Source organism: Oreochromis aureus, linkage group 18 (assembly GCF_013358895.1).
Source record: "Oreochromis aureus strain Israel breed Guangdong linkage group 18, ZZ_aureus, whole genome shotgun sequence".
Classification (NCBI taxonomy): Eukaryota; Metazoa; Chordata; class Actinopteri; order Cichliformes; family Cichlidae; genus Oreochromis; species Oreochromis aureus.
In genome coordinates, this window is record NC_052959.1 from 13,934,726 (window position 1) to 13,962,276 (window position 27,551).

Genomic DNA, 27,551 nt, shown 5'->3' on the forward strand with positions numbered 1-27,551 from the left:
TTCCCCTCTCTCTCCTGTCTATATTTAAGCAGCAGAGATCACAGGACCTGCACTTCATCTCATGTATCCTCAACAAATAGCACGCAGGGCAAGCTATTACTTGTATGTGAATTTGTATGTGCACAAAGGCAGCATCGGCGTGCTTGACAGGTGTGTCAAATATGCATATCTCCATTAGCAGCGATTGTCTGGAATCTAAAGCAGACACGGGGCTCATGCAAACAACCCCAACAGAAAGGGGAGACTGTGACTGACATATTGATAGACTCTAATAGTGACTTTACATGCAGGCTGTTGCTGCTGTTGGTATGCACTATGTCTAGACATGCCAGCTTGTCTTGCAATCTGCATAACATTGGCAGACTAGTACTGCACTCCAGAATGCAGAGACCGCTGAACTGTCCTGATATATTGTCGAGACAGGCATGACACCGGGATGTGAAATTGGTTTATAAATGATAAAAGTTTCTATTACGAACTGAAGAAGAGCCGAAGCTGGTGTTGTAGCAGCACAGACGGAACATATTAACACAGAAAGAAGTCGCACCATGAGTCACAGTTAACCCAGGAACAAATCCTTCTTGATGATGTCATAATTACACTAATTGACGCAGCAATAAACATGTTAAAAACAAACAAAAGTCCGCCTCAGAGGTAGCACGGTTACTTAGTTTCCTGTGGAAGCGCATTCACCACATTTAAATAGGAAGTCTTATCTTACATAATTCGAGTGTGTCTTCTGTATCTCATAATGACAGGAAATCCAGCTCTGTTACAAGTATAACAATTTTCTCATAATTACAAGTTCCTGATGTTGTAATTATGAGAAAAGGTGAAGGTGGTTATCAATCATCGCTGATCACTGAGAGACATTTGTTTCTATTATTTTCTTTCTATATGGTCAAGACAGCGAGAGACATTCAGTAAGTCTACCTGTGTGAACAGCAGTTAAGTCATCACTGGATCATATTTTCTATATTTTTAACACATTTTTAATCAAATTTTATGGCCTAAAGAACAAAAAAACTGACTTTGCATTTCTTCTACGTCCAACTATCTTGTTTCTCTCTCATAATGTCCAAATCTTTGGAATAAAGGCAAACTTACTCTTGATAGAAATCACACTTAATGGTGCAAAAGTGAGAGCTCCAAATCATTCGTGTCCTAGCTTTAATCTGCCCGAATCTGGGAAATCACAAGATCACAATCATGCTGTTATGGACTTTTTTCTTGTATTTACAAGAAGGCAAGTTTGAACTCATAAAGAGATTAGGCCATGTTTTTTTTGCCTCTTTGGGGAATGTGATGCACTTTTGAAATATCAGACAACTCAATACTCATCTGGGATTTTCCCACATAGGGGAGGATGATCCGGGAAAGAGAAGGTTTCCAGTAAGCGGCAGTTCTCTGGGTCAAAATGCCTTGTTGATGCCAGAGATCAGAGAAGAATAGCCAGACTGCTTCAAGCTGACAGGAACAGCAACTCAAAGAAGCACTCATTACGACCAAGGTATGCAGAAGAGCATCTCTGAAGCAGATGGGCTATAGCAGCAGAAGACCACACTGGGTGCCAGTAGTTCAAACAGACTCAATATAACTACACAATAAAAGACTGGAAAACTTTGCCTGGTCTGGTGAGCCTTGATTTCAACTGTGACATTTGCTTCGTGGGGTCAAAATTTGGTGTAAACATCATGAAAGCATGAATCCATCCTGCCTTCTATTAACAGTTCAGGCTGATGATGGTGCTGCTGTGGCCTCCACAGTCATCAGATCTCAATCCAACAGAGCAACTCTGAGATGGGACGAATGTTTCTAGCACCTTGTTGAATCTGAGCCATGAAGAATTAAGACAACAGATCAGTTAGCCATTTTTTTTCTTTACAAATGAGAAATTTATTAAGAGTAACATTTGTTAATCATGTTTTCAAAATGACAAAAGGCACACATTTGTCTATTAAACTATTGTGAATACATCTGGTCAGACCCAGGATTTTGTCTCAAACATTTAGATAAAATATGGATTTCAATTTCCATTTATACAGCAGTTCTCTTATCTTTACAACATCTTAATTACATTTGCAGAACATTTATCCAAATATGTATCGGTATCTTGATAAAACGTTTTAAAACTAATATCTAGTATGTCAAACAGTATAAAATAGTTACTCCTTACAAATTCTTAATAAATACATAAAAACAGTAAGGCAGAAATTTGGTTAACAGTTTCCCGTTGCAAAAAAATCACAATATAAAGATTACTTTTAAAGGCAATCTATATATCAGAGTCACCCTACAGGTCAATATTAGACAGGAAGTCTTCCTTATCATCATTTGTTATTGTAGTAATTCTGGTTGGTGGAGATTCTGTGCCCTTCAGCAGCTTTTTCTCCAGAGCTGCATCTTCCGGGCTGAGCGTCTCCCCTTTGGTCATGACATACACAAAATATTCAAAGCCTTCTCCATAACTTTGGTGTTTGATGGACCATTTATATTCCGTACGGGCATAGAGCCGTTTCCTGAAAAAAGGCTGGGCGAAGGTAACAGAGACAAACCGACCTCCAGGTTTCAGGCAGCGGCTGATCTAAGAAGGCAAAGAAAAGCAGGAGAACCTTATTAGGACCAACAAGCACATCCTACATTACCACCAAGACACACATCATAATCCTAATTTTCAACACGGTCACTACCACCTGACTAATAAGTATTTGATGATGCTGGGCAATGAATCTTCACGATTTATGTAAATAGAAAAACTTGGAATTATTTTATTTTGTGGGATTATTTAGTTTTTAGCCAAGAGGCAGATGCAATGGGAAGGCAGGGACAGGACAGTGATATGCAACAAAGATAATGATAATATTTAAAGTGGACATTTCAATTATCTGCTACATGCTTTAACCTTTAGGCAAAGGCAAAGGAACAGCTTCCAAGAATTCAATCATAGTCCTCACAGGAAGTCAGCTGCTTTGGGCTCAGCGTGGCATAATGTGGACTGATATCTAGTTAGTTGGTTCATAACACAAGGTACTCTGCAGCAGGAACGGTACTGAGTAAAGAACGCTTTAAGAGCACTGCTTTAGGCTGCACTAAGTGTACTAGACCTTTGATGATGTCTTGAGTGCTTTCTAGTGAAATATTCCTGTGAATTTAAAAAACAACTTTCTCAAAGATTCATGTCTCTGTGATTTAAAGAAAAACTATTGCATGGATCAGCCAATCAGGTTGCTTTAATGCGCACAAGGTGTTTTGCTCTGTAAGCCTCTCAGCGACTTGGCGATTGCATAATGCCCATCTCTGCGTAGGCTTGCTAAGACAATTACATGCATTTTCTGCAAAGCTAGACTTTCTAAACAAACCCTCGTTTTTGTTTAAAAAGTATGCATCTGACTGAGTGATCATCATTACTATGGTGGGTACAATGTTATTATAAAAGAAGGCTGGCGCTTGGAAAATAAAACCTGAGATAATCTTTTTTTTTCCCTCAAAGTAACGGTGTGGGAGAAGCAATCTTCTAAAGTGAATTCAAATCTGAGTCATAACATCTCTGTGGCTGCTGCTTCTTTGTTATACACCTTGAATTTTAATTACACTGACAGGCACAAAAGAAAAAAAGAAGTGTCTCGGTAAGGTTTGTCAGCCACACGCTGCTAGAGATTCTCCAAGTCTTTTCGACTCTACTGGGATGATGTGAGTCTTGGGAGTCCAAAACCTCCCATATGTGTTTGACTAGGTTAACGATCAGTGACTGTGACGTTCAAAGTGCACGATTTACATCATTTTCATCCTCATCAAACCACCTCCACCCCTGTGGGTGGAGGATAGTGTCATCCAGACCGAGACCACTGTGATCAGGACAGAAGTGTTGCATCGCAGGATAAAAGTGACCATTCAGAACAACTTTGTATTGATGAGCCAGCTGATCCCCTCACTGTAGGAGTGAAAGGTTAAGTTTTCCCCCTAACATGTCATCCATCTGTTATGTCTGTCAAATACCAAATTATCTCAAACTGTCATATGTCCACATAAAGTCCCAATAAGCCAGAGCAGACTTTAAGCACTGAGCTTCTCAGTCTACAGTGGCTGCTGCTTAGTCACGCGGTCTGATAACACGGTGTGACAGGATGAAAACTTAGAGGGTCCCTGCATATGAATAATTGCTAGTTTGATTCTCTCACCATACCAGCGTGTTTATCCTTTGCGAGGGATACACGTGTGCATCAGGACACGGCAAGTTTCACAAGAGGCAGAGCTCAGGCAAGCAAGAGTATAAAGACACACACGCACATTTAGTTAGACATTAGCAGAGAGTTTCTCCAGAGACATAAGTGTGTGTGGGAGTAAAGAGACACAACTCGCAGAACTCTGTGCAGACACAAACTGAGCTTTTTTTTGTGTTCCATAAATCAAACATGTCAACAGGGTGAATAAATCTATTATCTGATATGACATCAGAAGATAGTTCAGTAATTTGTCTGTTAAACTCAGATCAAAACTGTTACTGATGATTCAGGTGGGGGTGCTCTGGGGATATTTTCATCACTTTTAAAATTTTTCCTATTGATAAAGAATCCCCCTCAATTAAGTAATAAACAATTAATTGACAGAAAGTTCCTGTTTCCATAAAAATGACATTTTCTTTTAATTAAATAAACTTTAGATTTTATAATGATGGGACAGTCTGACAGTCTGTAATTTTACACAATATCATGTGTCGCTGGTTCAGCACACTTAAGGTCAAAGTAGTCTGAATGTGGCCCACAATGCAAAATGAGGTTGACATGCCTGGTGTAAAGTGTGATTGAATACTGTCAGTGTTTACAGATCTGGCTGTGAGACTTGCTAATGTGTTAATGGTACTCTGTGCATGTATAACTGTGTTCTCCCAAATGGCCAAGAAAGATTGCTCCAAAACAGGCCTGGGCATTGTGCGCTCCCCAGAAAAATTTGGAGAAAAAAGCTTTGGACCTAACCTGTTGGTCCCGATTTTTAATTTGACCTAAAAATGATCTGAGTTTGTCCCAAATTCATTTGAGAATGAAAACAACTATTAGTTAAACAGGTTATGATATCTGTCTGAACACCACACAGACATCTACTGAAAAGACAATGCAGAGAGAAGCTACTTTATGGTCTTTCTGGGTGGCTTCTTGCCCGGGTCCTGAGGGCAGAGAAGCTGGTGTTGAGCTCACGTGTGACTGTCATGCAAGCTGGGATGGAGTGGCTGCGCTCTGTACAGTACTGTGACAGAGTGTGGAGCAAATCCTCATATACTGCTGGGGTCTTTTGAGAGTTGCTCTCAGAGGAGCACGTGTATCCTGCTCTTCTCACATGATTCATCTCCACCAGCATGCAGCCCATATATGAATTATTCACTTTTCACTGTGACACAGAGGAAAAACGAGAGGAAGAGTGGAGGGGATGTTGGATATGGGATGAAATATATCATGTAAGGCACAGAAACAAGAAAGTGAAGAAGATGTCATTCCAGATGAGGGACACAAGACAAAAGTATTTAAAACTGAAACCTTTTTATGTTCAGATTTACAACATTTGGGTAAAAGCAGACAATTGTACTAGTTGTCTTCCTGACAAAGCTAAACTAAGCTAGGCTGAAATAACTGCCAGCCAGTCGGGAAGCACAGAATCAAAACTTCAGTGTTTCTCAAAGCTGAGTTAACTGAGTTTTGACCACAAGAGCAAGAAATATAAAATAAAAACAAGATGGCAAACAAACCACTGCTGCCTTTCAGCTGGTTACACAGTAGGAATGGTGAACATGTTAGCTCACAGCTGTTTCCACTTAGCAGACAAAGATGACTGGTTTGAATCATGTTTCTCTTCAAAACATTTATCGAAAACATAAATGGTCCCAGTAAATGTTTTACTGTGTTCTTCTAGTTTGACATGAAATGAATTTGGATGAATGTTTGACTTGATGTTGTTATCTTTATAGGCTCTTTGAAGACGTCTCCTGTTGGTGGGGCTTCACTAGTGGAATATTTCACTCACCCTTAGTGGAAGCTTGCTATTAGTAGAAGACACCGCGTGGAAGGGCCTTATTGGTGATATATTAATAGAAAATATTTAGTTGATTCATGGACTCTATTTTATTCCCTGATGTGGGCCTGTGTGCCAAACTGCGTTGGAGTTTTTACATAACCCTGTTGTGAAAATAAAGACATTTTAATTTTATTTTGAAAAGAGTACCTTGGAGTTTTTGATATTCGAGCCTATATATATCCCTTCCAAAGAGCACCTTAAATATGCTATGCTGCCAAAAGTATTTGCTCGTCTGCCTTTGCACACTTATGAACCTGAGTGATATCCCATTTTAATTCATGTGGTTTATTATGGTGTGGGTGCACCATTTGCAGCTATAACAGCTTTAACTCTTCTGTGAAGGCTTTCCACAAGGTTTACGAGTGTTTATGGGAATTTCTGACCATCCTTCCTGAAGGGCATTTGTGATGTCAGACTGATGTTTGACCAGAAGGCTTGGCTCACAGTCCCAAAGCTGTTCTTTCAGGTTTAGGTCAGGACTCTGTGCAGGTCAGCTAAGTTCTTCCACTCCAAACTCGCTCATCCATGTCTTTTGGGACGTTGCTTTGTGGACTGGTGTGCAGAGATGTTGGAACAGGAAGGGGCCATTACCAAACTGTTCCCACAAAGTTAAGAGTATGAAATAGTCCAAAATGTCTTGGTATGCTTAAGCATTAAGAGTTCCTTTTACTAGAACTAAGGGGCTGAGCCCAACTCCTGCAAAACAACCGCACACCATAATCTCCCCTCCAACAAATTTTACTCTTGCCACAATACAGTCACACAAGTACCGTTGTCCTGGCAACCATCAAACCCCAACTCATTCTTCACATTACCAGATGGAGACGCGTGAGTCGTCACTCCAGACAACACATCTCCACTGCTCTAGAGTCATCAAGTAGTGGCTGCTCGCCCATGGAAACCCCTTCCATGAAGCTCATTATGATTAGCTGTTCTTGAGCTAATCTGGAGTCCACATGGAGTTTAGACGTCTGCAGAAAGTTGATGACACCTGCACACCATGAGCCTCAGCATCCTGCTCTGTGATTTCATGTGGCCTTCCACTTCATGGTTGAGATGCTGTCATTCCTCTTTGTTACATTACCACTAACATTTGACTGTGGAATAATTAGTAGCAACAAAATTTCATAACTGGAATTCACTGAGCTCCTGAGAGAGCGACCCATTCTTTCACAAATGTGTGTGAAAGCAGTCTGCATGCCTCAGTGCTTGACTTTACAGACCCATGGGTAGAATCCATGAAGTACAACTTATCAAAAACAATTGACATTTATTGGAAAAATTGAGATCTTTAGGAACTAAATATATAAATTTGTGTGTATATTTAGGCTGTTGTCAGTCTCGGGATGCCAGAAAATGCTGTTTTGTTGAAAGTTGGTGGAGTCTCACAGAAATGCATGAGATTGTCCTTTGTCATCAGTGCTGTGAAAACCTACCACAGCTTTAACGAGACCAAGCTTGTCACATTTAAATGCATGTACCATGTGGCACCCCCTCTCAAGATTAAGGGTGGATTTATTTTAATGCAAAAACACAACCTAAACTAAAACTAAACCAAGTATTTTTTGGTGCTGAAACCTCGCCAGTGAAAAAATGAAACAAAGCACAAGAGAAGCAACTTGTGATTTTTGCCACCTCCACCCCTCGAGCTTTTGCTGCTCTTTCAAACAGAACCACCCGTACTGACCTAGCCGATGCTTGGAAGTAACTGTTGCCAAAGGAAACTTCCTGTGCATCATATAAATGTTCCCTTTAATACTGTACATTTTAGCAGTTTTCTCAGAAAGTCCCTTGGCTGTCACATTTAACTTTACGCCAAAGTGCAACGCGCATTTCACTGAACTGCAGTGCGAGTTAACATCCTCCTGACTTCATCACTTCAGACATTATTCATGACATTGAGATGTATGGCTGCACTCTCTGTACCTTTGGAGTGTAACTCCAGAGTCTTATGTCACAGGTGACTGATGTCACTGCAACCCAAGAAGACACTGAACTACAGCAAACGAGTCAGCTATAACTACTGTAATACCCACTGTTTGACAGTGAGGCTGGCAGTTAGAGGATGGCAATAAATTATCTGATGTTTCAGGTCATTTAAGCAATGTAATACATTAGTCATACATCAAATTACCCTGTGTGTTTACAAGATACATTACTAACCCAGATTCTCACACTCAGCATGGGCCTGTATGTATGCATACACTGAAAATCCTTATGAGGAGGAGGATGATGCTCTGAGTGAATTGAGTCATATTTATACAAAGTCTATATGCATATCAGCTCGTGCATGGCAGCAGCTCTGACATGATGTAAATCACACACAAAAAAAGAATCTAATTTCTTCAGGACAAGTGGAGAAAAAAAGCAACAAACACAAAGAGTCACATATTTGAATTAACAGATGGATAAACTGGGATTTATATGAAAATGCAGTCAGAGAAACACGGAGGCTCTTTTCAGTCCATCAACTCTTTGTCAAACATCTGTACGCTGATCCCAAGTAGGACACAGGGTTCCTCCAAGAGGACAGGGGAAACCACTGTGGTAGTATTCATTTTCACACACTACTGAAGTGCTGCCCCAAAATACACAAACACACCTGAAAACGCAGCATGGCTTGCTGAGATACACCAACACACAATGACACGCATGGACCCACACACACCTACCCCCACACGCACACTTACAGGTCATAGCCTGTTCTGAATTATTTAGCATGGCAGTTGAAGCTTGTGTCCAAGTCACCTGACGTGTCTTGAATGTATAAAGAGGAAATATGAGATCCGGAGTTAAGTTTCCCATGAGATTTCCCAGGTACTCCCACTGACACCTTTGGGTAATTTATCTCTTTGTTATCATTCCCTAGAGGGAGTTCATAGGGAGAAGAAAATGGAGCACAGCGTCAGTTCAGGCAGGCCATGACGTTAAACTTCACCACAATCCTGGCAGATCAGTTGATCTCAATGCAGCTGAAGGCTCAGCTGATACTTTCCATGCATCTAATTTATAAATCTAGTAAGAAAACAATGTTTAGGCTGCTTAAGTCCACTCACATCTGGTCATCTGTAAGCTGCTGAGCAACCCACCTGCACCCCTGCTCAACCTGACTTAAACCAGCTTTTAACTGATTCCTTGCTCTTGCTCTTCCCGCTGTAAGCTTTTCACGTATTGGCATGGAAGCGTGGAGAGGTCTCAGAACAGAGCCACAAATATAAATAAGAGCAGATGGAAATAATCTTCTTTTGGCTATGGCAGTCCTGATGGAATTACACATCAGTAAGTTTTGAGCTAAAATGCATTTAGTTGTCTCCAGTGTCTTTGCAGCTTTGTCTAAAATGCGATTAACCTAAATTTTATATTTAAGGAGCTCTTTTCCATATTCACATAGTTTATTGTGCTAATCTAAAATTAGCGTCCCTGCAACATTCATATACAATTTGTTAGCCATTACCTGCTTACATTTCTGGCACCACCATTAAGATCAACTTTGCACTGGTGTGGATAATACAATTTACTGTGGCCAGGTAGTCTTGTTAAGCTTACTGATGAACCAAACTGACCCTATAAGTATTATGAACTTCAAAAGGACTTATATTAACATTAGGCCACTCTCTTCTCAGTCCCTGTTAGTAAATGATTTAATAATTGATGAACATACTGATTTATTCTGCTATACAGAAACTGTACAGGATGAATATGTTAGTTTAAATGAATTACCACCTCAAAGTCATACTATCGGCCCATTTCCATTAGTACCTACTTGTATGCAACAAAAACGCCACAACAAAGAAGCACAATGAGACAATGTTACACCGGCTGCTTGGTTTATGGCTTTTTTGTCATATTCAGGGACCACGTTGTTGTTTTTTGTATAGTGATTTCCCTTGTTGCCGGGTTTCAAAAATGGCAGTTTTGATTTTCATGAAGGAGACCCCCTCATGACTCATTGAGCGACACCACTGAGTAGCCAGTTAGTGGTATGCAGTCTGTTTACATCACATTTTCAGATCGCCTCAGATAACTTGGAATCCCAGCTGAATAGGTACTAAAAAGTACTTTGTACCGGGTACTACCATCTAAAACCCTAAAAACCAAGTAGTAACCAAGCCTTGCAGAGCCGACCCAAGCAGGTACAAGTGGAAAAGGGCTATAAACTGTCAGAATCCTCAAAGCACAGGTCGAGGAGTAGGAGTGACAGCAATCTTTCAGCCTAGCCTATCAGTCAACCAAAGACCCATTTGGTTCTTTATTTGAAAAGCTCTATTCTAATTTGTAAAGGCCTGGATGAAATCTAATTTACTACGTCTAAATTCAAATAAAACTGAGGTCATTACTTGGTCCTAAAAATCTTACAAACATGGTAACTTAACTATTTTACTAGGTATTTACTTTGGGGGCTTCCCATGATGCAATGAGCATTTCTTCTTCACTCAGGTCTTTTAACTGTCTGTCTGGTTATGCATCACTACTGTATTTAATCATTAGTAAATATTAAATTCATCCTCTTTCTCTCATAGTATGTCTTTTATCTTGTCTTTCTATGCTCTCTTCTCCTCCCCTTCACTCCAACCAGTAGCAGCAGTTGGCTGCCTGTCCCTGAGTCTGGTTCTACTGGAGACTGTTTTCCTGTTAAAATGGAGTTTTTCCTTCCAAGTGCTTGCTCACAGGTGGTTGTGTAGTTGTTGGTGTTTCTTTAAATTTTGTAGGGTTTTTACCTTCCAATATAAAGCTGTTGTTGTGAATTGGTGCTATTTATTAATAACTGAAATTAAATGATATGCAGCCAAACTAACATCTAAGATTTGAGAATAAAATGCAGGTTTTGTTTTAGTCTATTAAAAATGTCAAGAGCCAGTGAGAGAGTTCTGGAAACTTAAATATTTTAAGGGGACTGAATCTAAAATGTGGTCATATTTTAGATTTTATAAGTGTGGAAGAAGTTTTGATTGAAGATGGCATCTCTAATAAAACTGCCTTATGACCACGACATCACTGAGGGCTTTAGAGCAGAAAAATATAATAGTTTATGTCTGCAACCTGAAAACAACCTGTCAATAGTGCAAATCAATGCTTTCTGTGTTACCTGTCTGCTAAAATCTCAACAGATTGTCAGGCTACCATGTAAGCTGTATCTCCAGACAGTAGTTAAGTTTCCTCCCCCAAATAAAATATCTTGTTCAAAAATTGGCAGTCAAAGTGGTTAAAACAGAAAGAAACACTGCAGACAGCTAAGTTCCCTCTGTACGTCAACAGTTTGGCTGATTGCATCACTGTTTTCTTAAGATTTGTTATGCAAATCATGCATGCCAGTGTGTACACTCAAATACAACCTACAACAAATAGAAAACCCCTCCAAACTATTTGTTTTATATGTATTGTATGCATTAGAACTGCATACTACTATATTTTGCTTATGAGATTAAGTCTTATAATTATCTTACATGATAGTAATAGGGCACGTAATAAAGATGTTCTTAATAAAAAAGAACAAATATAATAAATATATATGAGAACTACCAGTCAACCTTTTTCTGGATGACTACAAGAATTAGTCTGGTAGATATGACCTGAAGAATTTAGGTACTGGAAGAAACAGATCAACTTATTTAAACCTTTGAAATATTAACTTTGTATATGTCAGTCTAAGTCCCTGCCTGACCTTTCCACATTAGTCAGAGAGAAGATAAGCTGTGGAGCCAAGAAGAATGACATTTTATTCACTCAGCAGTCTTTCTTTCTCCAGGTGCGCACTCTGAATTTCTCCTATTCACTGCTTTGTCTTTCTGTCCTCACTGGGCTGCAATATCCTCGGTTATCTCCATTGTCTCTCCTCGCTGAGCTCAGACTCGCCTAAAGATACTGTATATGAGATAACTGATGGTCTCTGGTGGTCAGATGAGGACAGGGTGACAGGTGGTCATAACTGTGATTTCACTCTGCAAGACCTTTAAGTTGCATAATCTGGGTTCATCTGAGATGGAAATGTTAAGTTGCTCATGAGTCCTGAACTTCTCTAGATATTACTCAACGGAGGTGCAGGCAAGGAAGCAAATGTCTGCACAAATAAAGATTTATTATAATATTAATTTGTGCCAGTAATATAACAGTGGGTCACAGCTAGCCAGCAATTGTCCTGCGTCCTGTCTCTATACTCAGGCAGCACCCTCGCATAATGCAGCTGATGCAAAATACCACAAATCACCAGCTACTGTGGGTTGCATGCGAGAGGATGACTTCACAGAATGACCTTGTTTTCCAGACACACTTCAACCTTCATCCTTTCTAGTTTTTGTGCATCAACAACAATCTCTTTCTTATAGCTGTTCATGTATTCATTTGATCAATTCTATTAAACATTTCAATTAAAAACAATTGTTAAAAATTATGAACCAACATGGAAGTTGGCAATTCCCAAATCATTTAGTGAGTGGTGTAGATGGCTTCCATCCATCTATTAGCTCGGCTGTCACAGGGCAAGAGGTGGGGTACACCCTGGACAGGTTGAAATGCCATTGCAGGGCTAACACAGAAAGACAAACCATTCACACCTACAACCAATTTAGAGTCACCAATTAACCAGATAACTAACGTGCATGTCTTTGGACTGTACATGTAGAGAACCCATGCAGGCACAGCGAGAACACAGAAAGGCCCCGGCCAGGTGGTGAATTCAAACTCAGAACTTTCTTGGTGTGAGGCTATCGTGTTGTCTTTGGCGTTATATTTGCAATTTAAATGTACACTCACCAGACAGTTTGTTCGGTACATCTGTTCAACTGCTTGTTAATGCAAATATCTAATCAGCCAATGACAACCCAGTATTAGCAAGGTAGCCCTTACATGGCTCTGGTGACTGTAGAGTTTACAAGCCATGCAAATAATTTAAAGCTGATGAACTTTATTAATTTATACAATTGTATATCTGTGAGGGAAAAAAAACAACTAAAAACGACTGAGTGCATATAAGATACTGCTGTGATAATTTTCATATGTCTTTAGAAATATACTGATTACTTTCATAGGAGTTTACATACATAAAAAAGGAAGCTGAAAGGGGGAGGATTTCATCCTATGCTACCTCCATTTCTCAGGTTTTTCCTTGCTAATAGAAATTAAAACTCTGTGGACTCAGTATGGAAGCTATAAAATGTGAGAGATGAAATTCAGAATGTTTAAGGGTTGATGTGAAAGTAAAGAATCTACAAGTGAAATTTTATTTAACACCATGCAAACAGGAATATGTACAACTTATACTTCTGTAATTTCTCCCCTGACAACACCTGTATTGTAATCCTATTCTTTTTCTTCTTTTTCAACCTTTAAATTCACCAGCAACAAAAAAGTTATACTTTGTTGCACCGTGGATAAAGTAGAAGCCAGATTTTGAAAATGAAGGAGAGCGTGCTGAATAAAGAAACTGAGTGTCAATTAACGTCTTCATCTCAAAATGTTTGTTAAGTTAAAAAAAAGCCGCCATCTGTTCCAAGCTGAAGGTAGAAGCTGAAGTAAGGGGGTGGGACTGTGAGGGGCAGGCAGGGGTGGAGGTGGCGCTTTGTGCGTGCCTGAGTGTGTGTGCACCCACTTCACTGTGGGTGAGGCAGAGCTGATCAGTGGGTAGAGACAACAACAGAGCACTATCTCTGGACAACAGACCTGGATGGACCACAGCCTACTGTCTCCCTTAGACGTACCGTTAACACATACACACATATTCACTTGCACGCCAACCACACACACACACACACACACACACACACACACATTTGAAGTGGGGCGAAGATATTAAAAAAAAAGCAGGGAGGAGGTGCAGTTTTTATTTAGGTCATATTTTCACATCATATTTTATAATTTCCCTCCCATCTTGTTTACTGGGATCATGTAGCTCTGCAGCCCCCTCCCTTAAGGAATGTGCATTTGAAATCTACCGCCTCTCTTGCTTTCCATTTCACCTCACCCGAAGCCTGCAGCCAAGCATGTGGATGGCAAAAACGTGTAAACGTCTTGAAGAAACGAAGAGGGCGTGGGTGAGAGGAGCGTGGAGGAAAAGAAGGACAGGAGAGAAAATAAGTGGGGGGGGGCTCACTCAATGTGGGTCTCCTAACAAAGCAAATCTGCTCTTCCCTTCAGGGGTGCAACAGCCTGCTTTGTTTCCTTCATCCCTCCATCCACTGTTTTATCCATCCCTTTCTCTCCTGCTTCTAAAGAGCCAAATGTGCAGCAGCTATGAGGAACCATCTGCCCCGAAGAAGCTTCGTTTTATGTGCACGCGCAACTTTAAACTCTGTCTACGACAGAAAATATCAGCAACTGAAGGTCCAGCTCTATCTCAGTTGAATTGGCGCACATGACAAGCACAAAAACGACACAATAAAGAAGCAAACATTTGATTACGCCTTTAACGTTTACACAGCCCCTTATTCCCACCGGGAAACTTACAGTACTTGGAGCAACAATGGATAACAGAGGAAAACGTGACAATGTTGGATTCCCTCTCCCCATCCTCATCTCCGCCCTCCTCCTTTTCACCCACCCACCTATCCTCCCCTGAATTTTCCTCTCCTCCTCACCCCGCATCGCCTCCTCCACCCGCTGACTACACAGATAAATTATACATCAGAAACCTTCTCTTTTTCCGCTCTCTCCCTCCACATCCACACACCCCCTTTAGCTTGCTGGGACAAAACTGCTTGTTTGTGCTCAACTACATGTGCGTGTGTACTTCCAGCTCGTGATGCGCTGCCAAAGAGCTGCGCCGATTCCAAAATGACTCAACACCTTTCTGACACAAACCTGAGTGCAGGTTGTGCGGCGGGCTTGCGGAGGCTCGAGCTACAGTGGCAAGACGACGACGACAATGACAACAACAACAAGAGCACGCCTTTCAAATAGGCGCATCTCTCCCTCTCATACCTTGTGTTGCCATGGAGATGAAAGTTTTGTGCTGGTCACAGTAACATATGTAGGTCAAAGCGGGACACCTCTCAAAACAAAAACACCAGGCGGTGGCGACGGGAAACTCACGCCTTCATTAGGCGAGGAGAGAAAGTGAAAAAAGTTCAGATAACGAGCAGCGCTGATATGAGAAAACAGCTCCAACGACGCAAAAGCACACTGAATATTTACTGTGGAAATAAACAGAAAAATTTATCTGAGATGTAAGGCTTTCATTTTTTTTTAAATCACTCTGGCGAGCACACTTGTGTGTCAGAAGTTTTTCTCGACAGCCTTATTAGTGCACTGACTTTAGGTGAATGCAGGAGTTCAATAAAAGACAAGGAGTCACTATTATCTGATACTAACTGCAGCTCTGAACTGGGTCACTGCTGATGCATTTACAAAAGCTTCTTCAATGTTGAAGAAAGCTGAAAAATGGGGGAAACTCTTGTCTTCGGGCTAAATTTGAACGCCGTATCCGTGCTGTGAGACGTGATATTAGCATTAGTGTGTGTGTGTGTGTGTCCGTGAATGCGTGGACCCGTGTCTAATTAATCAGCATCTTCAAATTCGGACGCCACATTCTCTCCTCGTGGCAATCTGGCACACTGAGCTAAAATTAAAACATCTGTGCCTTCTCCTTTTCATCCACTACAACCATCTCGGGCTTTTATCTCTCATTTCTTCTTTAGCTCTTGCTGCCTCCTCACCCTTCCTGCCTTCCCTTCTCCACTGGGGACCAGACAGAGGTTTGCTTTAATTACTGAACTACTTTTCACACCGGTGGAAAAAGACAGAGACACTCATCAGACAACCACACCCGCCCACTGTTATGCTCCCAGCATCCCTGCGCTGCCTTTCATGCACATTTTCCCTTGCGTTTGTGTGCCTGCATGAACGTTTGCTTTGTGTTTCATTTTCGTAAAGCTTCCTCTAAAAACGCCTCATGCGAGGTCGCTGCTTACAGCAGGTACACAGCAGAACATTGCTGCGGTCAAAAATGCTAAATTAATTAAGAGATGTTTGCTATTCTTGGCTCGGTATGATGAAATAAATGATGCAGACTTTGAGAAAAACTTGGATAGGAAGGCACAGAGTCAGCGAATGTGTAATTAATAAACTCATCTGCCTTTCAGAACAGTTGGAAAAAAAATTGTAAAGCTTCGGGGAAATAAGAACTGCAGAGAAACTGGAGCAAAACGTGAGCGCCTGGTACAGTGACACGTTTAGAAGACGGCAGAACAAGAGGAGGGAGGGTGTTCCCCTCTTTTTTGTGGTTCACTCCTTTTCACACCCTCTGCATCTCTGTTTTCTTATTCGCTACATCTCACAACACATTTTAATTTTAATGCCATTTGCACGGCAGCTAACGTTTTTGCTGTTTTAACCGTTCCTTTTAAGCCTTACGCTGCCAGAAGGAAATGTAAACGTCAATGCACGCTGACATATATTCTGAACAGACCAAGAGCCAAAACAGAAACAGCTCCATCAATAGTTCTTTCTCTCGCTTTTAATGGCAAGCCAGGGATAAGGCACCTGGCAGCAGCTGAAGAAGAAAGCAGAAACAGCATGTGAGGCAGAGAAGGAAGGAGGCCGAAAAGGAAGTAAAATGGGCCAGTGTGTCTGGCTGCTGAAGGGGTCTCTCGTGGGACTTGGAAGGCGGACAGGACAGCCCGGTGGAGGTCCCCGTAGCACACTAACACAGTCCAGTCCATTCAGTGGGCCAGTAGCACAGGAAAGCTGCTAAATATTACAAGACACAATAATAGCACCTGAGGAACTTAGATCAGATGACTGAGTGACAGTTTAAGACGTTGGTGTATGATTAGGGCTGTTTTCAACACATGAGGTGGCATTTCTTAACAACAGCTGCATTTGTTCATTTTAGAAAGGTTTGTTCAGCTACGATGACAGCTAGAAAAGAAGAGTTGAACTTTAACACAAATGCTTCTCTGTATGACAGACACACAAAGCCTAACCGAGGACCATCAGTGATGTGCAGAACCCATTTGGACTGAAACAGTTCCTAAACACATGATCGTGTCTGATGATGTAGCTCGGGAAAGGCTCCTCTGTTCCCTACATTTAGACTCTCTTTTGCATCGTTTAGCTATCCTAACCCCAATAAACATAAGATACAGCATTAAGAAGCACAGCGTCTGAGTGTTGTTTATGGGTCAGTCACACCAGTTTAGTAGTTTGTCAGTCTTATTGATTTGATCAGAGTTAATCTGCACTGATGAGCGCCGCTCATCTACAACGCATCTGTTTGCAATAGGGGGTTCGACTCAGGTGGTTGCCAACTGGTTGCACTGTGGCTATATCCCTACACTGTATAAATGCAAGATTGCTATGCAAGCGCCTGTAAGTCTGCAACTACTGCGATCACTATTTCTTGAAGAAATTCATGAGATGCTGGCTGGAGTCTGAATAGAAGTTGATGTGAATTTCTGCTTACCATTCATTTAATTTGTATTAAATAAATATTAATACAAATCAATTACTGTAATACATAACATGATCATTTATTTCTGGCAGTTGGCAGCATTTGTGATATTCAGTGATTTAGGACAGCTGACTGCTGTGTTATCAGTGAAAGATTATATGTAACTGCCAGCTTGGCTGATAGCAGACTCTCTCCATCTTATTGCCGTGTCATCACTGTCTTGATAGATCGCAGTGGTTTTGAAGGCAGCAGCTAACTGTGTGTGGTCATAGGTCTGGTCCTTGTCTTTGGGACAACTGACCGTGACTGTAGCTTTATTAAAACAAATAACCAAGCTGCTTCTGCTCCAGGTCAGCAGCACCAGACAGAACAGTATTTGCACAGACGAATGATGTTGTGAGTCAAGACTGCCCACAGTGAAGACATCATGAGGAAAAAACACTTTGACCTCATGAAGAACAAATCAATATGTACGGTCCAGCTACAATACAAAATATACAATGTATGTATGTATAATGTCTTGGTGACTTTACTACACAGCTAGTGCATCCAAGAAATGCCTCTCCTCCTTTGCTGCTTAATTTTGCACAGTTTGCTTTTATTTTGCACAACAAAATTTGCTCTTTTGTAATGTCTGTAGATAGTTGAACATCAGAACTGTAGCCCTCCTACTTTAAACTAATTGAATTTGAAGTAAAATTGGGTAAAATTTGTGAACAGCAGGAATCGTAGCATGTTCTCAGTAAAATATGGAGGGTTTATTTTTACAACCAAATAACATCCATCCATCCATCTTCTTCAACTTTATATAAGTCTGCTAAATTTGCACAGATTGTTTGGCCAGCACAACAACCAACTGGCCGAATTTCGGATTGCTGTATCCTATTAAGGATCACGTTTCTGCTTCTTAATTTTATTTTGTGAATGTAGCCGTTTACAGGTTCATTTTGTAAACTCTGCTCTAAGAATGTCTGCAAAGGTTCAACCCTCTTTCATTCGATTACGATGCTGTCTGTTAGAGAAATCAAAGTAACAGAGAAATCAGAGTAACTGGTCAATTAGAGCAAACTAGACCATTTACTGGTACAGGACTGGTTTTTCTTTGAGAGCCACAAAAGCAGAAAGCAGAACATGAAACTGCAACAGAGATGCTGCATCCTGCAGAGCATCTCTCTTATAGTGACGGCCCATTTGATGTATGCATGTGTTGGACAGATACTGCTCTGGTAGAGAGAAGTAGAGGCAGAAACTCCTTTACAGCACAGGACTATGGCAGGCGTAGGCAGGCAGTTTCCATAACAACATGTGAAAAAAAAATATATATATATATATATAATCTAAACAACTTCAGCCAATTTATTCTTAAAGTTTAGGTGCAAGAAAGCCAGTCTGCTTACCTCATTACCTTCAATTACATAACAAATAGATCATAACATAACAACTGCAGCTTATGCTCAGAGTTACTTAAGCAAAAAATCGATGCAAATTTTTGTCACCACCACCTCCTCACAGCGCCTGTACTTAAGTTTCTTCCAGCTACAGCAGTTGTGCTTAGAGGAAAGAGACTGGTGACAGAAACAATGTAACGTCAGCTGTCCAACATGCAGTTTAGGGTCATCTCCCAGCTTTCTATAAAAATTTATAATATTTTTGCACTAAAATATTATTCCTGAGTAATGATAAACTGTACTTGGATGTCCACACCATGGGTATTTTGGGTGGATACACATTAGTTGTTCTTCATCGCATCTATATCAATCCAGATCTGTATGTAGTAAAGACTTTGAAAGAAGAGACAAAAAACATAATGCTGTCACCAGCATGTAGGCATGATAATAAATACTAAATCCAAGTCCCTCAGCTTTAATTTGACTAGGTTTGCATGGACATAGAAATTAGTGTGTGGGAGAAAAAGCCATTTTTAACCACAGGCATGCAGCATGCTTTTGGCATTACTGGACAAAAATAAATAAATCTATAATAATCCTTCAGCATATCCCGCACCTCCTCTATGCTTGGTTCTCAGGGGTGTAAGGGGTGTAGTATGATGGGATACCTCGACCGATCACTGGTTGGTGAGTAGAATAAACTACACAAAAGAAATCCAAGCCAGAAGTAAGATGTGGTTAAGCAGAGGACTTTCACCTCAGCCCTCAGTCGTTTTTGCTAGAGAAGAACATTTATTCCCTGATTGGTTGGCAAGTGGTTGCTAAAGGTTGTTGGCTACACCAGTAACCTCGTTGTGATTGCTTTGGCTTGCTGGCAGATTGCTGCTTGTCACCAGTACTTTGCAGGAAAGACGCAAAGACAAACAGTCTGCCAAAGTGTGTAAAACTTCAAAAAGTGCGATGCAAACTGGAAATGGAGAATGTTTGCCTTCAAAGTAAAAGTTGTGCCAAACAACCCATTTTTAAAGGTGAAACTTTGAAGCACTCACTTTTTCCACTACTGCTCAGAGTGACGTTGGTGAGTGTTTGCAGGTAAGCTGGCATCTTCCATCCAAACTATGGGCAGCTGCGGCAATTTGCTGGCAACCAAAGCATTTGCAAGGAAATATTCTTTAAGACCAATTTCAATACTTCGCAGCAAGTAACCACTCAGGGAATACTTATTTTTCCTTAACAACCAGTGGATGTCATGGATCACCAACCAGTCTTTAGGCCTGTGTGACTGGGGCCTGAGACACAGCTTAAAATTGTGTGTGGAGTCAAAGGTCAGTACTGACTCATTTTCAGACATGACTTCAGGAAGTGCAAGGGATTTTCCACAAAACATTCCAAAATTGTATCATCCCAATTACTTTCAACCCCTAAACCTTGGGCACAGTGTAATAGAAGGACTTAATCTTCCTCAAAGTTTTGTCTGTATTGATGTAAGCATCAAATAAAAGCATTAAAGCTGCAACTTTTTATTTTATCAAAACATGTAACTCCTTGAAGCACAGTGGAACTGTCTAAATAAAGGTCCAGACTGCATATTATTTATTATATTTGGAATATAAATTGAAAATTAGGAGCAGAGACATTGAGGTCTTAACCACTTTAAATTTGTGTCGGGTTTTCTGGGTCTGTGATGTCATTTAAACATTTTTCTGGGCCTCAAGCTTCAAAAGGTTTTGAGCTCCAAATGCTGCTAACCAATTAACGCATCAAGGCTGGGAGCTCTGTCTCTGTTGACGTCAGAAGACAGAAGGAGCCAATTAGTGTCAACATCTGCAGACTGCAACCTTTTTATTGGTCAGCATGAAGTCAATCTAGGATAACAGGATGGAGAGAGTGACCACAGCAATATTTTGTGAACTAATCCTGTTCAAATGTTACTCAGAGCTCAGTGATGGCAAGCTTGGCCCTGAAATTTTCACTGGAAGCATTAGCATCAGGCAAATCTACTATCTTTCAGAAATTGACATTTAGAGGAGTTACAAACAGCACAAAAAGACTGGAAAGCAACGGCTGTCTAGTAAGGTAAGGAAACAGACCCAAACCCTTACGAACCCTAGTCTCAGTGTGGTTCTCATTCAACAAATGGTTCACACTCAACACTACGGACACTATGAGAGAATATTCTCCATCTAAATTCTTGGATAAAGATCTAGAAAACATTGCAATTACCTCCCAGATCTCCCTGGACCCACCATAAAATATTACTGCTTTTATTTCTTTTGTGACGTAGCAGCTGTTCATACAAAACCAGGCGGAGCCTCATTAAGTTCTAAAGCATAAAACTGTTCTTTAACTGTGCCCTGACTGTCTCATTATACAGCAAGAACACAAGACAAGTGTTAGCTCTTCACAGCCAGGCAGTCATAGCTGCAGGGAGGAACTGGCGACAGGTTCGCGCTCAGTGTTGCGTGAATGTTCGGTATGTGAGAGGAGTAACTGCAAATGCATTAACGCAGCGATGACTACAGAGAGAGAGAAGAAGAAAGTGGTGGCTGGGATTGTAGACCACAAAGAGAAAGAGGATGAGATTTAAGTGTTGAAGTGTAGGTAGAGATCCTCCTTCTGTCTTTTTATGTAGTCTGACATCCAAGTATCAAATACATGATCCTGCTGCAGAATTAATAGCTGCGTACTGTATGTGTTACTGTAACTGTCTCTTTTTAAGTGTACCGTAGAAGAGTCTGACAATAATGCCCCTATAATCCCATAACACAGGCATTTTCTCATTTTCTGATTAGGCTTATTCACTGAACCGTGTCCACACTGTAGTAGTGACCAACATCTCCCTCACTTTTTTCATTAGTTCAGTAGTGTTGGGACCAGATAACGTAACCTCTTATTGTTTCACTGGTATAAGGAGTCCAGAGAATTTCTTTCGGTTCTAGTTTCTGTTATAGATTTTGCTGTTTCTCCAGATATGTGTGACTCAGCAGCAAAGTCCAAACTCTTCTCCTTCTTCTTACCCTTTTATGTTTCTTACAGCTTCAAAACTTCTACATTAACATGCAAAATAAAAAATAATAAAACTGATTTTCTTTATCTTGTCTTTGTGTATTTTCTATGAATCTTTCAAATCTGTCAAACTTCATCTGTTCTTTAAATTTTTGTGGTTTATTAGCGATGCAAAAAGATAAATACTCACATGTAGCACATTCATAAAGGATTAAACCTCTGATAAGAACTGCATTAGGTTTATAAGAAACTGGTGATTGATGCTGAAAGCATTACTGGCACAGGCCAAACAAGGAGAAATCGCCAGCATCGCTAAGGGGGTAAATTTCACCAGGCCAAACCCCTGGGCATGTGAGGCTGTTTTTTCCTCTCGTAGTCGAGTTATTTTCTTATTGATATTTGGAGACAGTGAAGTAAAAGTAATAACCATCCGTTTTCTTTTGCGTACCTAGGTTCGGGTCATGGGGGCAGAAGTCTGAGCAGAGAAGCCTGGACTTCCCTCACCCCGGCCACCCATTCCAGCTCATCCAGGGGGAACACAGAGTCGGTCCTAAACCAGCTGAGACACATAATCTCTGCAGAGAGTCCTGGGTCGGCCCAGAGGCCTCCTCTGAATAGGACATGCCAGAAATACCTCCTAGACACACAGAAGGTGTCTATGAGGCATCCTAGTCAGATGCCCAAACCACCTCAACTTTGCTGTTTTGGAGTTGTAGTGGCTGTACTCCCGAGTCCCTTGGAAAGTAAAAAACACTGGATATACTGGAAAGGCTGTTTGCTCTTGATGATGTCCTTGCTCGGATTTTCCTGAATCCGACTAAAACACTGAAAAATAACATGTTGGGTCTTTACAATACAAACAGCACCACATAATAGATGTAACAAGTAAAAGGTCCTATCCCTAAAACAACACTGCTGAAGTGAGATATAATGTACCCGGCAAGTGGCCAATGAGGGAGTCTGGGAACAGCCTGCCCTGAGGCAAACAACATTTACTGGAGGGTAAATGGCTCCAAAGGAGAGTTGGCATCACTGTGACAACTCAGAGTGATGGCACTGTTGGCAATGCCAAAGCATATAGCGCAGCAGTCTGGGCAGCTGCTTTCAAAACACACCCTTTGGTGTCAGTAAAGACACATGGGATTGTTATTAATACCGCATCCTGCCAAGAGCAGTTGAGCAATGTGTGAAGTATAGGTGAAGCACTTAGCAGGGTGGAGTGGCAAACCCGCGATGATTGACTGACTGCTGGCTGTTGCTTGTGTTTTCTCCTTCCATATCGTTGGACTGGACTCCCACAGTGAGTAGAGTGGCAGTCGCTGTAGGAGCTGATGTTGAAGTGAGTGGAGTGGGACTGAGTCACCGACAATGAGGCTTTAATCCAAGTGTAACAGCCAGAGGAATTCCCCAACTGTTGTACAGCAGCATCAGATATGACAGTGTATGGTGAAAATTAGTGACTAGCAGTCACCAGATTTTTAATTATTAGTTTTCAGATACTGAAGTGCTGGGAAATTCTCTGACAGATACCCACATGCTATCTGTCAGCACATTACAGCCTCAGACATGTAAACAAACTAGTTTATATAGAAGTATAGACAGTCAATGAGATAAACCTTAAAGCTGGGGTGGGCAACGACATGATAACCTTTCAATTAATGTGGTCTTGGAGGCAATTTGAAGTGATGGGTTGGTGCTTTTACCTGACAGAGGGTGGCTCAAATCGTTTGTGAATCCCAAAGTCACCACTGACTCACTTCTAGCCCATATGGAGCCAACCTCTCCCAACTTTACTGTCTCACTGTGGCTGCCAGGTAAATGCAAAATGCCAAAAACTATTCGTTTTGAAAGCTTGAACAGCCTGCCTTGGCATTTAGGTGACTATCAAATGTCTACAATAGAATTAGAAATAGTTACTGAAAGATAGTGATGACCCATATTTCAGCCATAATCATATACAGACATAATATTGCATTAAAAACCAAACTGAATCATGAACACAAGGTGTAAATCAATTTGTGTGTGATACATATCAAAACATTCAGTCGTTAACACCTCCCGGTGTTCAGTTTTGAAGAGAGCGAGTAAAATGACATAAAACAGAAACTTGAGGCAATAATCATTATCTAATCATGCACATAGCGCAATGACTCATATTTCATACCCTTCAACTGGAAAGCGGGTGTGTGCTGTTGGAAAGTCAAAGCAAACTGCTGAGATGTGACCTGAATTTCTATTCTGCTAAAAACCCTTTCTGTGCAGCGCAGCTGACGGCTTATTACGGCCGTGTTCACTATACTTATTTTACCTGAAGTTTGAATAAAGTTAAAATAGGACGGGAGTCACAGCTTTAAATGCAGCTCATTATGAAATATTGCGGTTTTGTGGTGAAATGCTGCACTCCACTCATGAGCCTTTGCCTGAGAGGCACTTGACACTGAAGCTGCATCTGAGGTCTCAAGACAGATGTTTGGATGTAGGCTAAAATTCAGGCAGCATGGATACAACTTTGCACCAAAGTTGTTGTTGTACAATCATTTCTGACATGATCCTTAGTTTTTACTTTGTCCCTATGTTCCTGGCTGTTGTTGTACTATACCTCATCATCAAGCACAGCATTAGTTCAAGAAGAGGTCAACCTATATTGCAATCCCAGCAAAGAAACTGATCAAATCAGTGCCAGCTGACTACAGCTGATGGCTCAGCTGATGGCCTTCTGTATGCACAACGGGTAAATCTCATATATGGCACAGCACTGAGGCTGCCTTAACCTGTACATATTGCTGCAAGCCGCTTTGCAATCCACATACACCACAGTCACTGACTTAGTTATTGTTGTCACTGCCGTCTTCTCTGCTCTGTCTGGCTGTTTTGCTTTTGCTCTCTCAGTCTCTGGCTTTCACTGTATGGATGTGAAAGGGCAGGGAGGTCCCAGAACAGTTGATAAATATAAATTCCTGCAGATGGGTTCGCCAACATTGACACCATGGGTAGGACCAACCGATTACGCCGGCTGGGTTATGTCTGTTGGATGGATTATGACAGATTCCCAAAGCAGCTGCTAGTCAGAGAACTGGCACAGGGAACGAGGTCACGAGAGCACCCCAAAAAGCACTGGAAAGACTTTGCAAGGAGGACCTGAAGATGTTTAGGTTCAACCAGCAGTGATGTGAAACAGCAATAGACTGTAAAGAACAGTGATAAAAGATAAGATGAGACAAAGCACCGTCAGAGTCCCACCAACCTCAAAGAGCTGAGGCCAGAGACGTCATAACAGGGCCACCAATCATCAGTAATGACCGCAGATGGAAATAATCTACTTTTAACTAATGCAGTCTGGCCTGTGCTGTTTGCTTATTAGCCCTTTCCTAGTTCCTATACAGGCTGCATGTTTTCCCTCAGTCTTTGTTGGGTCATTGCCTCACCTGCCCCCTTGTTCTTGTGTCTTCCCTTGGGTTTCACCTGCTGATTTTCATTGTTTGGATTTTCTCTTGTAGACCTTTGGATTTTGTGAGGTCACTGGGTTTTCCTGGCACACTGTGCACTGCTTTTTTGTTTATCCCTAAGTTCCTTTTACTTTACCACTTTACCTTTTGTTCTTTAGTCTCAAGTTAGTGTTGATAATATCAATATGTGGCTTAAAACTAAAATCCAGACAATAACTCACCAGTAAATCTATGCTGTTCAAGAAGGTAAATAAATGGCATGGCTTCGTTTGCATAATGAGCAACAGCAGTCTAAAATATACACATACATCAGAGTTAACAGGATATGTATCAAAATTAAGTGAAAATCAGCTGACAGGAGCAGGACATCGTGAAATGTGCCTCGAGTTTCATTGACTGCATAATTTCACAGTTGCATGTTAACTTGATTTCTATGGATTGTGATGACAAACAACATCAGAGTGCCATTCCCAGAGCTAATCCCAAAGGGGACTTAACAAATCCCTTTGCATCTTGCCACTGGCATCAAAGCTGTAGCGAGTAGCACTACACATCAAAGCCTACAAAGATAAATATATTTTTAAAGCACAGTATGTTAAAAACAAAAACAAAAACAAAAAAAAACCTTGAAAAATAAAATACACCTCGTTCTCTTTTGCTGTTTTTAGCCCACCCAGTTAAAAAAAAAAGACCCCACACACACAGCAAGCAATCAAACGCTCAGTGCTGTGAGCTGTTTTACCCAACCTTAAAATGTCACATCCAATTCAACAGATACTCAATAGTGTACTGACTTGCACATGTACTGGTGAACTGTTGCTATTATTTGGGTGCTATTTTTGTGCCATCATTCGATCCTGCAGGCAGTTTGTAGACTGCTACAGCAGCCTCTAGTCACGTGCTGCAAACCAGGTCAGCTACAGCATTAGAGAGGGGACAAAAAGCTTCCCTTTTATGCCACACAGCTATGCTGCTATTCAGTATGCAAGGTTTTTTTGGGGTGGCTTAAATATTCTCAGCCACTGACTCATTTGTGCACAGCAGCGTGTACTACATCTAAATGCAGCAGCATAAAATTGCATTTACTGGTAGTAGCAGGGTCTGATACCACCTCAGCAGCAGGCTTAACAGGGTCGCTCCGTCACTCTGTCGTACCTTCTGTTTGTTTGCTCTCTCCTTATCTGTCAGTCCGCTTTCAGTCCCTCTCTCTGTCTTTCCATCTCCCTCCATCTGATCGAGCTCTGATTGTTTTGTGAAAATTTAACGTGGCTCCAGGGTGTTGTTTTTCATAATTAAGAACTGGAGCGACAATCTGGCAGCAAACAAAAGCCACAATAGAAAGGGACACTGCTTACACTGCCGAGCTGCGTCCAAAACAAAACCTACATTTTCACATCCATACAGTACGAGTAAGAACAAAAGTGACCACATACAGTAGTCCCAACGGGTTTTACGCAAGTGGAGGCACTTTGCAGCAATATTAACTGCTCTGAAAATATAAGACAGCAAAACATGCCCCACCACCACCACCACCACCCTCCCTCCCTTTACACGTGAGCAGCTCCTGAGCACTCTGCTGTTATCTCTTTCTTCTTGTCTATTTCTAAATTTGAAGCAACATAAAAGCCAAGTCCACTTTATTGCTGTTTCTGTATAATTGCATCATTTGTCAAGTGGTACAGTTATTTCAAGCCCTTGGATATCTCTCTGTACACAATCCCAGGGAACATAAAAGTCAACATTTCTTCAGATGGTGTGGAGAGTCAGAGGAGGGAGGAGTGAATGAAAATATCACAGAACATGTGCATCTGTAAAATGTAAGCAGGGCTCTATAGACGCTTCACAGGTCAGGCAAACCTGATGGAAACAGCTTCGATCATTTAAATCGCTTTTTTACTCAAGTAAAACTAGTCATGTTCTAGTAGTCATGGCGATCCTTCTGATTTGAAGTCCAATCTTTAACATGTAAACATACGGAGAAAGTTAATATGGGTGTTTAAAACGATACACGGCAATACACTGTGAACGCTGATTTAAAGTGCATGGATTTGTATGGTGAATGGACACAGGACATACTTTTATTCACGGTTACAGTTTCCTCTGCAAGTTAAAACCAAACCGATGATGATTTTCAATGAGCTAACATGTCTCCTTGCTTCCTTCACTCATATGTTTTCCCCCTTGTCTCAGTGTGGAATGGAGAGTGGGATGCCAGGAAGAGATAAGAGGAAGGTTCAAGTGTAATTTAATTTTAAAAATGGAATT

The 27,551-nt window shown here is 41.1% G+C and overlaps 1 protein-coding gene across 1 annotated transcript in view; it reads right to left on the minus strand.

Annotated features, from left to right (window-relative positions):
* Window positions 1–1,871: 1,871 nt before the first annotated feature.
* The window catches only part of ece2a (endothelin converting enzyme 2a), a 96,068-nt gene continuing 70,388 nt past the window's right edge, over window positions 1,872–27,551 (minus strand). The window contains exon 4 of the mRNA XM_031743756.2: window positions 1,872–2,584. Within this exon, the coding sequence (XP_031599616.2) occupies window positions 2,294–2,584 (291 nt within the window). The 3' untranslated portion in view covers window positions 1,872–2,293. The remainder of the gene's footprint in view (window positions 2,585–27,551) is intronic.